The sequence below is a fragment of the Xyrauchen texanus genome, chromosome 11 (assembly GCF_025860055.1).
Source record: "Xyrauchen texanus isolate HMW12.3.18 chromosome 11, RBS_HiC_50CHRs, whole genome shotgun sequence".
Taxonomy (NCBI): domain Eukaryota; kingdom Metazoa; phylum Chordata; class Actinopteri; order Cypriniformes; family Catostomidae; genus Xyrauchen; species Xyrauchen texanus.
This window is the reverse complement of record NC_068286.1, coordinates 41,004,199-41,020,577: the sequence shown is the minus strand read 5'-3', so window position 1 is coordinate 41,020,577 and position 16,379 is coordinate 41,004,199. Positions and strand designations below refer to the sequence as shown.

The following is a 16,379-nucleotide window of genomic DNA, read 5'->3' as shown; positions in this document are numbered from 1 at the left end:
CTTGCAGCCATGAGTCGCTCAATATTCAGAATGATTTTCTATACGCAATGTATGTGTAGTGGCTCTGGGTCTAATGTTGACATATCGCAATCTCCCAGCGTCTGGGGCACTGCCTTTGTCTGGATGGCACGGGGAATCATATTTGGTAATGCTTCTCAGGCACAATACAAATCATTTCACAAATCCAGTACATTGGGCCTTAAACACAGCTTGCATGTGTCTCTAGCCAGACATGGAAGCGACAGCCATGCACTTGTGTGATGGGTTTGTGGATCTTTGTGCTTTCATTCCTTACCTAGAGATATTACTCTGAATTTCTTTGTATCTCTGTTTTATTTAGTGAAATGTGAAGTGTGTAATTTCTGCGACTCTATTGGCACCGAACAGAATTGTAAAAATAATGACCGTTTTTGGTTCTGGTCCTAAGGAAACCAGGAAGTAATCATGTTCACATAATCAATAGCTACTTTTCCACCATAGGGCTAAACAGTTCTGAGCACAGAACAGGTACGGTAGCATTTCCACATGAGCACAGTTTGGCACAACACGTTCTCAGCCCAAGTGTATGTTTTGTGCATCTTCATGATTTTATCATAATGGTTTAACTTGTATAGTTGCTTACATTTATTTTTCTACATGCCTTTTTAGATTGTAGTAAGTAGATTACTAGCTCAAAAGGTATCAATATATTCTCATATACTATTTTTATATAATGCTTAAAAAAAATTTGTCCATAAATATATTTTTAGCTAGTCTGGGAACTTTACCTTTCTGCATGTTCATTTCCAGTGGCACACACAAGCCCACTGCAAATAAACCTCTTGTCTTTTTCTCATTGCTTTCCTTTTTGCAACGTGGGATGTGTCTTTCTGGTGTATTAGCAGAGTAAAAACCAAAAATGTATAAAAATCGGGAATATGCGATCAACCTCCATAGTGCGTTCTCTCCAATGTTTTCCTCTAGGCAAAAGATGTACAGTACACAGACCTTATTCACGTTAGCACCAAATTAATGGGAATGAAAACGAGGCTGTGAGGGACAGATTTGCCATCTCTTCAATGGCACAAAATGGTATAAAGCTGTATAAAGCAGAATGATCCAAAAACACTTTAAACTGCATTACAGCCCATAGAAGAGACTGTACGTCTATCCCTGGGCAGTTATCCAATGGGCAGTGGTGGCTCAGTGGTTGAGGCTCAGGGTTACTGACCAGAAGGTCAGGGGTTCAAGCCCCAGCACCACCAAGATGCCACTGTTGGGCCCTTGAGCAAGGCACTTAACTCCAGGTTGCTCCGGGGGGATTGTCCCTGTAATAACTGCACTGTAAGTTGCTTTGGATAAAAGCGTCTGCCAAATGCATAAATGTTATGTAAAAATGTTATCCCTCACAGCCTCTTTGTCATTGCCATTAAAAATCAAGGATGGAGCTAGCATCAATATGGTATATTCTCTGATTTCACTGCACCACTGTGGATAAAGAAGCCGTAACCATGCCAACTGGACCGGATCTTACGGACCAGTACGGTTTTGCGACGTGAACCATTCGGTCCAATGGTGGACAAGCGGCTAGAGATGAGCGCTTTTTGGAGGTTGCATCTTCCCTCTAACTCCACAGGCAGATAGACTGAGGTTTGGGATAAAGGGTAGAGTAAATAAAATGTGCATTCCTGTAGACTGTTTTATATAATTTAAAACTAAAACACACTTTCTTGCCAGTCTGAACATTTAAAATGGAAACTGGAGCTGACATGTGCCCATATGTTCAACGACACCTCCAGCTTCGACCACTTCGGTAAGCAAAGATCAATTTCACCACAGAACTTTCGACTTACTGTCGCCAAATTCACAGTGAGTGCAGTCTGGGGTGGAGGAACTTGATTGACCTGCACAAAGCCCAGACCTGAACACCACTGGGATGAAAAGGAGCACTGACTGTGAGCCCGAATGCATCAGCCAAAATCTGCGCTTGACCTCATTGATGCTCGTGTTTGAATAGGAGCGAATTCCTGCAGCTATCTTCCAACATCAAGTGGAAAGCCTTCCCAGAAGAGTGTTATAATAGCAAAGTGAGGACTAACTCCCTATTCATTTCTATGGTTATGAAATTAAATGTTAAACAATATGAATGTGTTTGGATGTCCACATTCTTTTGGCCATATAGTTCCACCCCAAACTTACACTATTGGTTTAGACTAAGGCTGGGTGATATATTTATTATGAACAATATTATTGCAATGATTTTGCTGGCAATATAAAAAAGCAATATCAAGAATATTGTGATGATTTTAGTATGCTTTTTATTTGGCCACTATATTAAGAGTGCATCGTTAGAATAATTTAGTTATTTTTTAGGGCTTCACAGTTATTAAAATAAAAAAATTCTGTATTGTCATATGTAATTATTAAACCGCAAAAGGCTATATATATTGAATACAGTTAATGAGCTAAAAAAATTTTGGTATAATTTTTGCAACCAAATCTCCCTGTTGAGACAAAGGTTGATCTATCTGACCACAGTGGCAGAGTTAATCCTCTTCAGGAAGTCAACTTTTGATAGGAATAATTCAGGGTTGTCACAACATAATAAACTAGGACAAAAGAAAGTATTTGAATATTGAAATAAATACATCAGCTTTAAAACAAAAGAAGAGGTGGGCTGCAGTATACCATCTGTGGGACTGTTTTCTTTTTTCTTTAATCAATACCTACTGCCTAGAGGATGGTGCGCACATCAATTCCAGATTCCTTTACTCCATCATTTCCTGTCCTATCTTAGTGAAGATAAAAATGTAAAACTACCTCCTGATGCTCTCGAGACATCATCATCTCTCCCAACAGAAGACAGGGAGATTAATTTGCGGTGAGCCGTGTTGTATTTAGAATTTGAATCTTGCTGAGTCTTGAGACTCATTACGGAAATGCATATATGCCGGTCTGCATTCTGCAACTGTGTCCCCATTCTGAGAGATCAATGCTTCTCGAGAGCAGTCCATCACGATGAGGTAGAGAAAGAGCGATATAGAAAAGGGGGCAAGAATGAGAGGGGTATAGCTGTATGACTCTCTTTTCCTATCCATGGATGACTACACGTATGCATCATGTCTCGGAGCTTTTAGAATTAAACTGCCTTCATCAAACACTCAGCAGGGTGGCCCTCTTCACACTGTTCCAGCACCCCAGTGTGAGGGAGGCTTTAAGACTTCAAACATTTCAGTTGTTCCAGAACATAAACTCACCTTGCTGTCTTTCAAACCTTTTGCCCCAGTGCCAATCCCTGAGCAGTAATGAGTAAAGCCGCCATTTGAGAGCTAAAGTGAGACGGGATCACAACGCAATTCAGCTCCAGATGCTACAATCATGAAGGATGGAGCTATCATGGGCCTGACTCAGATTACACTACTCCTGCTGCAGACATTACGAGACATGCTTCTACCAAGGCTATGAGGAACAGACAAGGCGGAAGATTGTGCAAGTCTTATAAAATAAGAGTAGAAGATCTAGGGAAAACATATCCATATAGGGGCAGTGGTGGCTCAGCGGTTAAGGCTCTGGGTTACTGACCAGAAGGTCTCAATGGCCCACCACTGTTGGGCCCTTGAACCTATCTGCTCCAGGGGCGCTGTACCATGGCTGACCCTGCACTCTGACCCCAGCTTAGCTGGGATATGTGAAAAATAAATAATTTCACCATGTATATGAAGAAATGTATGTATAATGTGTGACAATTGATCAATTTATTTATTTTATTTATTATATCCAAGGATGTAATTAAAAGTAAAAAGTGGGGAAATTTAAATGTTTTACAATTGGTTAATGAAAAACCCTTCATTAAACCATGATATCATGTCACCGTGTGGGACCGCGGGACTACTATTAAGAATATTGGGATATTTAATGCCCTTACCATATTGGTATGGACCAATTTTAGCATTTTCTTCGGAATCAATTTTATTAGGCTGATATTAGAAGCTTTATTGTATACTTTATATATATATATATATTTCAATATATAGTTTAAAGATCTATAAATAGCTTTAAAAGTGAATGATTTGTAAAATAAAATAAAAAAAAACGAAACTAAATAAAAATAAGAATCCTTATTCACAGTAGCGGCATCTTTTGATTTTTTATTAATTAAAATGAGGCTGTGAGGGATAGACTTACCATCTCTTAAATGGAACACATGATATATAAAGCTGTATAAAGCTCCTATACAGCGCCTGCAGTTTTCACGTGACATGGGCATGCGCCCAGGGCGGCATTTTGCCGGCAATGCCGGGGGAGGCATTGTGTACGGGGCATCCGCACACAAAACAAATTCGGAATGGTGACATTTGTGCAATCAGTTTTCTATCGCTCATTTGCACGTCACGTCAATGATATCATGTCACCGTGTGGGACTGCGGTTCAATTAACCTAGTCGGAGTGGGCGCCCTGATTCTAGTTTTTTTTGTGAGCTAGGCAGGCTACTATCTGGGATGTTCTCCCACTCAGAAGTAACGAGATGGGGAGGGGGGTGGGGGTAGTTCAGTGTGCCATACAAGCTAGAACAGCTAGACTATTCTGTGAATAGGTTTTATCTGTCTGGGCATTTCTATATTGGTGCTACAAATACAGAACAACAAACCAGACACAATTTTGCTTCAAAATTGATCATTGACTGTAATTTACTAGCTATTTATTCGAGTATAACAGTATAAATATTTAAAAGATATAAACAGGTTAACCTAGATTGGCTAAGAATAAACATGACAAGATGCAAAACTAGGGATGCATGGATATCCCTTTTTTTTCTAGCAATCTGATTCTTATACCTGAACTTTCTGTATCAGCTGATAGCGATGCAAATCCTTTGTTGTTGTTTTTTTCTTAAAGGTATATTTCACCCCAAAATGAAAATTCTCTCATAATTTACACACACTCACGCCATCCCAGATGTGTATGTCTTTCTATCTTCAGCAGAATACAAATAAAGATTTTTAGAAGAATACCTCAGCCCTGTAGGTCCTCACAATGCAAGTGAATGGTGATCAGACCATTGAAGCTCCAAAAAACACATTAAGGAAACGAGTAATACATAAGACTCCAGTGGTTAAATATATTACTTCAGAAGCAATATACTGTAATAAGTGTGGGTGAGAAACAAATCAAAATGTAAGTCCTTTTTGTACTCTAAATCTCCACTTTCACTTTCACATCTGAAAGTTAAAGATAAAGTGGAGATTTAGAGTAAACAATAACTTAAATATTGCTCTGTTTCTCCGAATCCCAATGCAAAACAAACTCTGACGTTCTCCAACAGTGAAAAGAGCAAGCAATCCAGACAAAAATATCTTGAAGACATATAATCATTTGACTCATTCATAGCTATAGTGATTCACCATCGCCTACAGGATTTTCATTTAAGAGTAGCTGCTAAAGAAAGCAACACCAAACAAGTGTTGGTCACAGTCATGTACTCAAAGAAGAAGCTTAGGTTATACATCGATTTCTTTCTACTTTTTCTGACACAAGGGTGAACTAAAATTTCAGATGTTTCCAGATGAGATGCAGATGATCTCAAAATATCCAAATATTGGTCAATTAATCGATATGGTTGATATACGTTTAGTCTATCTTTACATTTAAGCTGAAAACATGGCACCACAGCCTCACAATGTTCCACCTGAATCCACAAAATGCCAAAAACAGAGAAGACAACCCATAGGCAAACCTCATGCTCCATCCAGAGAGTAAATTAATAAAGGTCCGCACGAGACAGAAATAAAAGGTGAAGTGTCATCTTTAAAGCCTATAAAGAAATGTCCACCTCTCAGGCCGACTCTGAGGAGAAATAAAGGCATAACAAAGGCTCTGCAACTCAAGCAGCCTAAAACTGCTTACACCATCTTTTCTCACCTTCTCCCATTAGTCAATCCCAGAAATGAGAGACAAAAGTTGGCTGTAATGATGAACGAGTAGCTGTGCAGGAAAAAAAATGTTCCTCACCCCCTACCCACTGTCCATTCTTCCTCCGGTGCTCACAGTGGGCAGCGCAAACCATAACAGATATATTAAGGATTTAAGACAGTCACGCCAAATAATGCCCTTCTCAGCACCCGCAAAGCACCAGGGAGGGAAAGAAAAGGGGTTAAGGAAATATGAGAAAATGAATTTTAAAATGCAGGAGGGAGAAGCGGAAAGTTGCTGCTTCACCACTTTGCCTGATTTGTGCTCAATATGATCTTTTTTCCTGGTCCTCTGCTGCAGGGCAGAGTAAAGGTCAAATACACATCATATTTTCACAGGAGCTAAACAGACACACACACACACACCAGGGTTCGTACATATGCTTCAAAGTTAAATTCAATGACTTTCAAGGAGTTTTCAAGCACATTTTATTTTTGTTTTTTGTTTTCAAGGACTATGCTCGAAATGTCATTAAAACTAATTCTTTAATTGTTAATTTTAAATAAAAAATATTTTGTTCACTCCACTTATAAAACACCACTTATTACAAGTAGCCTACAACATATCTCAATGGGCATCTTTAACATATTCTCAGTAACAATTATTGGTTCATTCATGATTTTTTTTTTTTTTAAATGTTAATAAAATGTTTTGTACATTTAGTGTTATTGTAGTGTGCTCCCTTAAAACGTACTTTGCTTTCCAACAAAAGTGAATAAATGTCCGTAAGCAGTAGTCCATCTGACTCATGTGCTGTGTTCCATGTTTTCTTAAGTTGCACAACAGATTTATGTGAGGAACTGACCTAAACTGCAAATGGATCATTCTCAAAACATTTTGACTTTCCAACTTACAAAATATTGAAATTTCCCGTTCAGTTCAATTTTTGCCCATAAACTCTGACGGTAAACATTTTGTAACATGTTCTTTCTTTTATTATTTAATTTTGTTTCACAAGCAAAACAAGTTAACATTAAATCAACACTAATGAGGGTTCAATGGGGAACAACACCAAAATGTTTTTGTGTGAAAATATTACAGTTAAAATGTGAAATAATAACTTTTTAACATGCTGGGAAAAATCACTATATGCATAAAAGCAGCCTCTGAAAATATTTTTAAAACATAAAAAAAATTACATTTACACCAATGCCATGAATTTTAGGGACAAATATTCTATTTACCATATTCAAATTATTAATAATATTATTTTTGCTTTTTTGCAGACTGTTCAGCCTTGCAATAATGCTTGTATTAAAAATAAGTACACAATAAATTCATAAATAACTTTAAATGTCATAGAAGTGGTGTACCAGATGAAGGGGACAAGGATTTTTTTTTTTTCAGGCAACTGGTTTCAAATATATTTTCAAAACAAAATTCAAAACACAGTCAAGCCATTTCATATCATTAAAAGTTATGTTATAGAATGATGCCTTTTATTATATTTTTTTTGCTATGTCATGACTAATAAAGTCAAGGGATATGTTTGTCAACATATTTTGATATTGACCCAAATGTTGTCAGAAATAACCTATTTTGTGAGACACAGTCTTTACACCAGGCAGAGCTAGATGGCTAAACAAAACTGAGTCCTCCTTTGATCTGCATTCAAATCTCAGAATGTTTTACATCTCATCTAATTTTTTATTAAAACTGATAGTTGCAAGAATTTATACTTGTTAAATCTGCCACAGCAGTATCTATAATATATATATTTTAAAAATCATCCAGTAACAATTGATTGTGATTGGCCCATTCTGAACAGCATTGCCAAAAGTAACAGGTCCCACCAGACAGTCTGTCTATGTGCTGCCAGTTTCAGCAGCAGTCTAGTGGTCCATTGTCATGTTTTTCTGAAAATAAATACATTTAATTTATTAAATTATTTAAGCAACGTATTTTAAGTTTTTCTATAATTTAAGCACTTTTTAAGCACCTCTTGGTAAAAATTGCTATTTTAAAGGGGTTTCCAGGACTTATATTTGAAAAAGCCAAATTCTGAAGTACTTCAAGCACTTCAAGCACCTTGTACGAACCTTGACACACACACACACACACACACACACACACACACACACACACACACAGAGAGAGAGAGAGAGAGAGATTCTTTTACTTTTAAACCCCTTTTATTTTAAACCATTTTCCAAAACATTACAGAACACGTAAACAAAATACATACCAAAAAAAACAGCAACAATTTTACCAATTGAAAACAATATTTCCAAACTCGCTCATTGTCACTAATGCCTCTCTCACGCCCCACCTCATTTTGAAAAAAGCTACATTATCAATTTGTTTGTAATATGCAAATTCAATAGTTACCCTAAATTCCACAAATGATTTAAAAAGAGACAACAAGTCAACATCTTGACCCACATTTTTACATTGATGTGTTTTCAGGATGGCTAACTTGGCTTGGCCCATTAAAAAATTGTTCTATTAAAACTATTCTCACTGACCTAATCCCAACCTGGTTAGCAAGTGACTTGAGCCGTTCCCCACTGACCTCTTGTTATATCAAGCAGGTCCATAACTCTAGATATTCCAGCATTTAAAAACCTTTTGATTACAGAACCTGATAATGGAGGCTGTAGCTTAAAAAGAGGATTAAAGGTTCTGCACACCCAGAATTTTCTTCACCCAATCCATGATTGAAAAAGTGATACATAAAATGAAAGAGAACAATACACATTTTCAACATAAGGCTTCTCAATTAAAAATAACTCTTTGTCAAGGTCTGTTCCTCCAAGATCTTTAAGAATGTACAAAAAAGAATCATTCCATGGCACACAATCAGAGCAGTACAGTAGATTTTGCAATGTTTATAGTCTCATTCCTGCAATTTTTAATTCAACATGTATAAGGTCTTGACCTCCCTCTGCAAAGGGAAGATAGAACACCCCAGGAGGAAGCCAATGATGGCCATTCCAAAAATAAAATTAAAATAAAAATGCCCTTTGAACGTTTAACAGCAGTTCTTTAGGAGGATCTAACACTGTAATTTTATGCCACAGCATTGAAGCTGCCAGATTATTAATTACCAGGCATCTTCCTCTATATGAGAGCTGTGGGAGAATACACTTTTGAATTTGATCAATAACCCTGTCAACCACTCTTTCCCAGTTCTTCTCCATATACTGGTCAGTTTCAAAATAAATGCCAAGAACTTTTAAACCATCCTGGGCCCATTTACACTGTTTTGGCAACTGAGGAGGCCCTGTGCTATGCCAGCAAGCCTCCCAACAATAAAGAAGTACATTTCTCCCAATATAAACACACAGAGGTAGCTTTCTGAAACATATTCATACATGAAATTATATTATCAATATAATTTGAATTCCTATGCTATAAGTTTTACTTGGGGAACTTTAGGGCAACCAGAGACATACCACATTGTCTTTTTCTCGGCAGACTTAAAAAAGGATCAATACAAATAGCATAGAGTAACCTGAGAGAGGACACCCTTGTCTTATTCCTCTTGTCACTGAAAAGGGCCTTGTTAAAGTGCCATTTACTCTTAACATGCTATAAATATCACTATACATGAGCTTAATAAAGGACACAAAATGACCCTATCAAAGGCTTTTTCTTGATCCAAAGAGAGAAGACAAATGTCCAGGTTAGGTCATTTTGCCAATAATGTCTCTAACCATAAAAAGGTTGTCAAATATTGCTTGGTTAGGGATACAGTAAGACTGATCATTATGAATATGTTTCTATACAGCCCTTCAATCTGTTGGTTAAGGCTTTTGAAAAGATTTTGAGATCAACACACAGCAAGGAGATGGGGTGCCAGTTCTTTAAGCAACCAAGGTCTCCTTTTTTGGGGATCAAAGTTAAAACCACTCTCCGACAGCTTAGAGGAAGGGTCTCTCTTTCAATACTTTCCAACAAAACATAGTTCAAGTCCTGACCAATGAAGTTCCAAAAAGCCTTATAAAACTCAGCTGGAAGACTGTGCAAACCAGGTGACATTGGAATTCAACTCCTGGACAGCTCTCGAAATTTCAGCCATTGTAAAGGGCTCTCAGGATACATCTTGTCAAAAACAAAATTATAATAATCAACTATGCCTTTAAGGGTCTTACCTGAACAAGGATGGGGTTCATTATGATTCCTATCTAGTTGTTTATTTAAAGTGCAATTAAAGTCATCCCCAGTATAATAATATTATCCCGGGGACAGTGTGATAATGCATCTGGTAGTTAAAAAAAAAAAAGGAATACGCTCTCGGCCAACATTTGGAGCATACACATTAAACAGAGAAAAACGTGTGTTACCTAAAGTAACATCTACTCATAATAATCTTCCAGGTATTACCACAAAACTCTTTAAAAATACCACCAACCAGAGTTGAAAACAAAATTGCAACCCCTAATATTTTTGTGATGGCTCAGAAGCACATTACCCTTCCAATCGCTAATCCACTGTGACTGGTTCTGCAAATCTGTGTGCGTTTCCTGAAGTAAAATCACATCAGCCTTTTTTAAGAATTAAATAATTGAAGAGATCATTTCTTTTTACTATACTGCGACAGCCATTTATATTTAAAGACCCAATATTAAAAAAATGTCATGACAATATTTACAATGGGGTATAAAGCATCTCACCACATCTGCTTTTTAACACTTTTCATAACATTATAAAAAAATGTCAGATACAAATGTAGACTTTTCAAACGGTGCTCACACATTTTTTTAAGCTGTAACGTTTCAGTTGATCAAGTTCCTCCAATGTTGCCTTTCGCATTGCAATAGCACCAGACTCAACAAAAGAATTTCCTTGTGAATTTGCATCATGTTCTTCTCCAGTATCTGAACATTCACATTCAGAGTCATTCTCAGATAAGTTATTATCAGTTCTCTGTGACAACAGATCCATGTCACAATGTAACAGGCTGCTGTTTTGTACCTGCGAGTTTTCGAGCTCACTTTGCTTTCATACAATTATTTTGAATCACTAACCACCCAGGCAACAATGAGCTCGGACTTTCACACTTCCATTTACATGTATACTGATGACGGAAGCACTGTCTGTATCTTCAGTGGAACAATCTTGTGCAAGCACATTAGAACCCTCTCCACTGCTAGATGAAGCAGCGGTTTCATCTTGCTGTATATTATCTTTATCAATATTTTCTGCATTATTATTATCCAGAGCAGTATTCACCTGTTCTGTTATGGAATTACACTACTTCTCATTTTCAGTCTCCATATTCAAAGGACACAAGGCCCTGTTTCCCGCAAGTGAAGCATTTAATTGAATCAACAGTGATAAAGATCGTATAATCTTTACCATTCGATGTCAGTTTTACAGGAAATTCCAGGTTTTGAAATTCAGCATTTAAAATCATGTACATGTGAACAGGCGCGTCACTAGACCACTTTAACTGGGGCACGTGCCGATCTAATGGTGCAGTTTTCAGTGTGCGTTGTCAGGTGTCAAATGTCAACATATACAAAATAAATAAGATATTAAAATGAATAAATGTCTATTTTTCCAGCCTGTTGTATTAGCATTTATTCATCAACCGTTACTATATAATGTTATTTACACAGGGCAAATATACTATTTATTAAATATCATATTTTAATGGGGATATAATTTATTACAGCTGACAGTTACACGAGCAGACAAAGTTTGAACATTAACTCCATCTCCATCTTCAACCGCTTATCCGAAGTCGGGTCGCGGGGGCAGCTGCTCCAGCAGGGGGCCCCAAACTTCCCTATCCCGAGCCACATTAACCAGCTCTGACTGGGGGACCCCGAGGCGTTCCCAGGCCAGTTTGGAGATGTAACCTCTCCACCTAATCCTGGGTCTTCCCCGAGGCCTCCTCCCAGCTGGACGTGCCTGAAACACCTCCCTAGGGAGGCGGCCAGGGGGCATCCTTACCAGACGCCCAAACCACCTCAACTGACTCCTTTCGACGCAAAGGAGCAGCGGCTCTACTCCGAGCTCCTCACGGATGACTGAGCTCCTCACCCTATCTCTAAGGGAGAAGCCCGCCACCCTTTTGAGGAAGCCCATTTCAGCCGCTTGTACTCGCGACCTAGTTCTTTCGGTCATGACCCAGCCTTCATGACCATAGGTGAGGGTAGGAACAAAAATTGACCGGTAGATCGAGAGCTTTGCCTTTCGGCTCTGCTCTCTTTTCGTGACAACAGTGCGATAGAGCGAGTGCAATACCGCCCCCGCTGCCCCGATTCTCCGGCCAACCTCCCGCTCCATTGTCCCCTCACTCGTGAACAAGACCCCGAGGTACTTGAACTCCTTCACTTGGGGCAATACCTCCTTCCCTAGTTGAACATTAACTGTAGCGAAATAAAACTTAAAAAGGCTTTTTATTGGATCAATACAGTTAAACGTCATATTATGCGACTACGCATTACTTTATGGAGAGATTACGACCTACTAGTTAAGTCTTGCCTTAACACTGACTTGTTACATACTAATTAGTAAGCCCTTAGTGTGAACTTTACCTCCCAACTTACATGAGAACTTATGCACAGCTGGTGCAACCCTACCTGCAAGTCAGAATTGAGGTAGGTGATGAAAACATGATTAACATGAATACCGATGGTCTTATTTTGACATACATTATTGGCTCCTGTATACAGATGGACGAAGCAGGGATAGGAATCAGAAAGGAGAGATGAGTTTGTGGGAGGTAAACAAACTACATGATAAACAAACTACATCCTCAGGCATCAGAGACAGGTTTCAGACATCAGATGAAAAATCATCAAGTCTCAGGAAAACCTCTGTCAATTCAATTGCAAAGAAAATAAAAAATAAATTGAGTTCTGTAGTACTGGCTTTGATTATGATAACATTCAATCAATCTTTTGGCTATGAAATTAATCATTTAATTCAATAGCGCTAATTTAGGACACTACAAACAGTTGGCTGTAACTATGACTGCTGTGTGCTAATTACCTAGCAACTAAAAAGGACTATAGTTTGGCTTGTTTGAGTTGTTGTTGCAAGTAAACTTGATGAGTTTCAAACGTCAGTTTAAACTTACACCAATTATGTTAGCTAGCTAGTTATTCATTTATTGAAACGACACGTCTGCATTTATAAAGTTAGAGATAGCTCAGCTAGTTTCACAAGCTAGCAACCAAACTCTGTCAGTTTAGCTACCAACTCTGCCTAGCGACCAACTCTGCTCATTCTGATACCTTTTTGTCTAAAGGCGTTTCGTCCGAAGCCATTTTGCCTGACGCTGGATATTGCAATTCCATAGCCTTACTTGACAGAGGTTTTCCTGATGTGTAATGTGTAATATAGAGGAATGCAATGTGCAAGAAAGTTTTCTCCGGTTTTGTTATTTGCATATACAGTGTATGCATTTTATGCCATAAAACATGTTGAGAATGTTAATGTACAGTATGTTGAAGATACTTAAATATTTTCATAAAGATTAATATCTCTACATGTGTACCTTTCCCAGTACTTGTTGCAGTGTAGGAATAATGGGTTAAGCAAGGTTTTGTATAGTGCATTGTGAACACTTCTTGCATGCAGTAGGCTTTCAAGAAAGAAGCGGAATCATTTTGATCAGTCTCAGTAATTTGCCATAACGCACAAGAATGCACTCAGTATAATTTATTAATAAACGGAGGTACATGGGAAAGGATAACTTTTTCCCAGGGGTTAGACAGCGGCAGGACCAGAATTAATACATCTCTCACAGATAAAGCATGTTCAACCAAATCATAAACCATAGATGTTTCCCTCAGAAAAATAACAACTGCCTTGTTCATTCTCGATGCAGACAAGATGTTCAATGCACAAACTACATTACTAACAGCAATTAAACAATCTTCCACTAACACCGTTTCATCTGACATTTGCACCCATGGCATGCGGTCAAGGATGCAAAGCCATCAGAATTCATTCCCATTGCTCCTCTAGCAAATAAATATCCGAAAACTGCCATTGTTTTAATAAGCTCAACCAATCTAGAAAGAGGAAAAAAGAAAAAGTTTTTAAGAACACTGCAGAAGCAATAAAACAGAAAGAGTCAGAAGCTAACAATACATAATTGTCACTTGTACTAACAATGAAGTATCTTACATCTTAATATTAGTCCATGATTTTATTTTTAATCCAAATGATAAGGCTAAATATATCTTCTTGTTTGTGTGAAAACAATACGTTTTTATATTGACTGTGTTATTTTCTTTTAAAATTGATCTTTTAGGGCCATGCAACATTCACATTAAATAAATAAATAAATAAATAAATAAATAAATAAATAATAAAAAATTGCAGGCTAGTAGTAGTATTTTTCAAATGAACTTATTTGCCCTTCATTTCCTAAAAATTGCTTTAAACTAATCAAATCCTTGTATCCATAACCATTATAATATTATAAGAAATATTATAAGTGGAGAATGGCTTATAATTTAATCAATTATCAAACACAACATACATTCAATAATTAATTCATATAGTAAATAAATGGATAATCAAATATGCAAACAATCAATCAACATACACATAAGAATTGAATGTGAAATAAATAGCTTCAATTTAATTATTTGCGTTTAACATGCCATAGGAAATATGTAAGACTTATTCATCATGTACGATAACACGTACAGCGTCACACGGGCACGCGCACAGCGTCACACGGGCACGTGCTCTCAGCTGCGTCTGCAAAATAACTGACACACGCACGGATACAACTAAAGAAAAAACATGTAATAACCAGTAGTGCAAAACACGATACTATTAAAAAAAGCTTCCTATTCTTAATATGCACCACGTAAATAACTACCCTAGGGTCATATAATATTGAGCATAATATAACAGCCAGCCGATGATAGATGACTTTCGTCCTGCTACCCGAAGTAAACATCGCAGAGTGAAATTAAATGTAGTTTCATAAATGCATCAGTACCTCCTTTTTCTTTTGACCTCCCCCGGACTGGAGACATAGCAGCAAAATCACCAGAATTGATGCAAACGACAGGTTGAATGGAAATCCCTTGACTACAACCGCCATGTTGAAAGATGCTGTAATCGCATCAGTGCGGATACGGGATTTGATTGGCTACAATCATCTCCAATCAGAAGCCACCTGATTCGTTTATAGGATTTGTAGTTTTGACCTCTGGATTTTTAAAACGTGAAATATATAGGTAATACCATATAAAACATAATTTTCGAATCCTTTAAGAATAATTCTTAAAGCCCCATAATTCATAAAATATAGATGTTTTTCATTGTAGATTGGCATTATTTTATAAAGCCCTGCTGAATCTCCAGTTCCTGCCAATGGGGGGCAAACCCAAAAAGTGTTTGCTACTAGAAAAGGATATTGTACATGGAGATTGCATGACTTGGCAAAAACATGTAATGGCAGCATTGAAACGATTAGATAATGTTTGGGGTGTTAAATAAATAGCTGTATGTAATATCACAATGTATGAATCATTTATAATAGTGTATAAGCAGTGTATAATTACATTAGTACGTTGCAGAAGATGTGGCAGTCAGTAATATCTTCAAATTACTATATTATGGCATTTATTATGGTCTAGTGCTACATCTTTGAGTTGTTTTTCTAAAGTAGCAGCTGAGAGGTCAGTATGGTAATAGAAGGCATTAAAAGGGGGAGCACAGCTATTTACAGTCTCATGACTGCATTTGATTGTGAGAGAAAATAATGTCCCTAATACACAAAATGCCCAGAGGTTAAATGGTACCGAATTACCTCTGCTCTAGTGTCCTTGCATTCTCTGAATTTGTGCACATGTATATAAATGTGAACAGGTGATGAAATGCAAGTGCTTGAATATATTAAAGCCATCTATGGCAATTCAATTTCTACACAAAACAGGAAACTAGTATTTGATGAAAAACTCCCTTACGAAGAGAAATATCGCTTGCGATTCAGTACACTTAACATTGCGTCACTAAGCTGACACTATGAGGAGTGTCCTTCTACACGACCTAGTTGAAACCTTTCTACAATAATGCAAGGATTGGCTACAGTGTTTAAGCCCCGCCTCTTTAGGCGGGGCTTAAACAGTATAAAACGGTATAAAAGCAGGCATGCAAACACCATTCCTCAGCATTTTCTTTCTTTCTTCAAAACAGCTATTTGTCTCAATCAGAAGCTAATTGGCTAATTGGCTAAAGAATCATTTTCTGGAATTTTCCAAGCTGCTTAAAGGCAAAGTTAATTTAGTGTATGTAAACTTCTGGCCCCACTAGAATTGTGATATATTTAATTAAAAGTAAAACAATCTGTCTGTAAACAATTGTTGGAAAAATACTGTCATGCACAAAGTAGATGTCCTAATGACTTGCCAAAATTAATTTGAGGTGAACCTTGTGCTGGCACACACCCCACGAGCCCCTCAATCTCCATATACTTCATCTATGCATCGGCCCTCTACAAGAGCGCA

At 37.5% G+C, this 16,379-nt stretch overlaps 1 protein-coding gene across 1 annotated transcript in view; it reads right to left on the bottom strand.

Moving 5' to 3' along the window:
* LOC127651769 (tumor suppressor candidate 3) overlaps positions 1-14,993 on the bottom strand; it is a 117,848-nt gene extending 102,855 nt beyond the window's left edge. Inside the window, exon 1 of the mRNA XM_052137778.1 lies at positions 14,867-14,993. Coding sequence (XP_051993738.1) covers positions 14,867-14,971 — 105 coding nt within the window. The 5' untranslated portion in view covers positions 14,972-14,993. The remainder of the gene's footprint in view (positions 1-14,866) is intronic.
* Between the last annotated feature and the right edge of the window lie 1,386 nt (positions 14,994-16,379).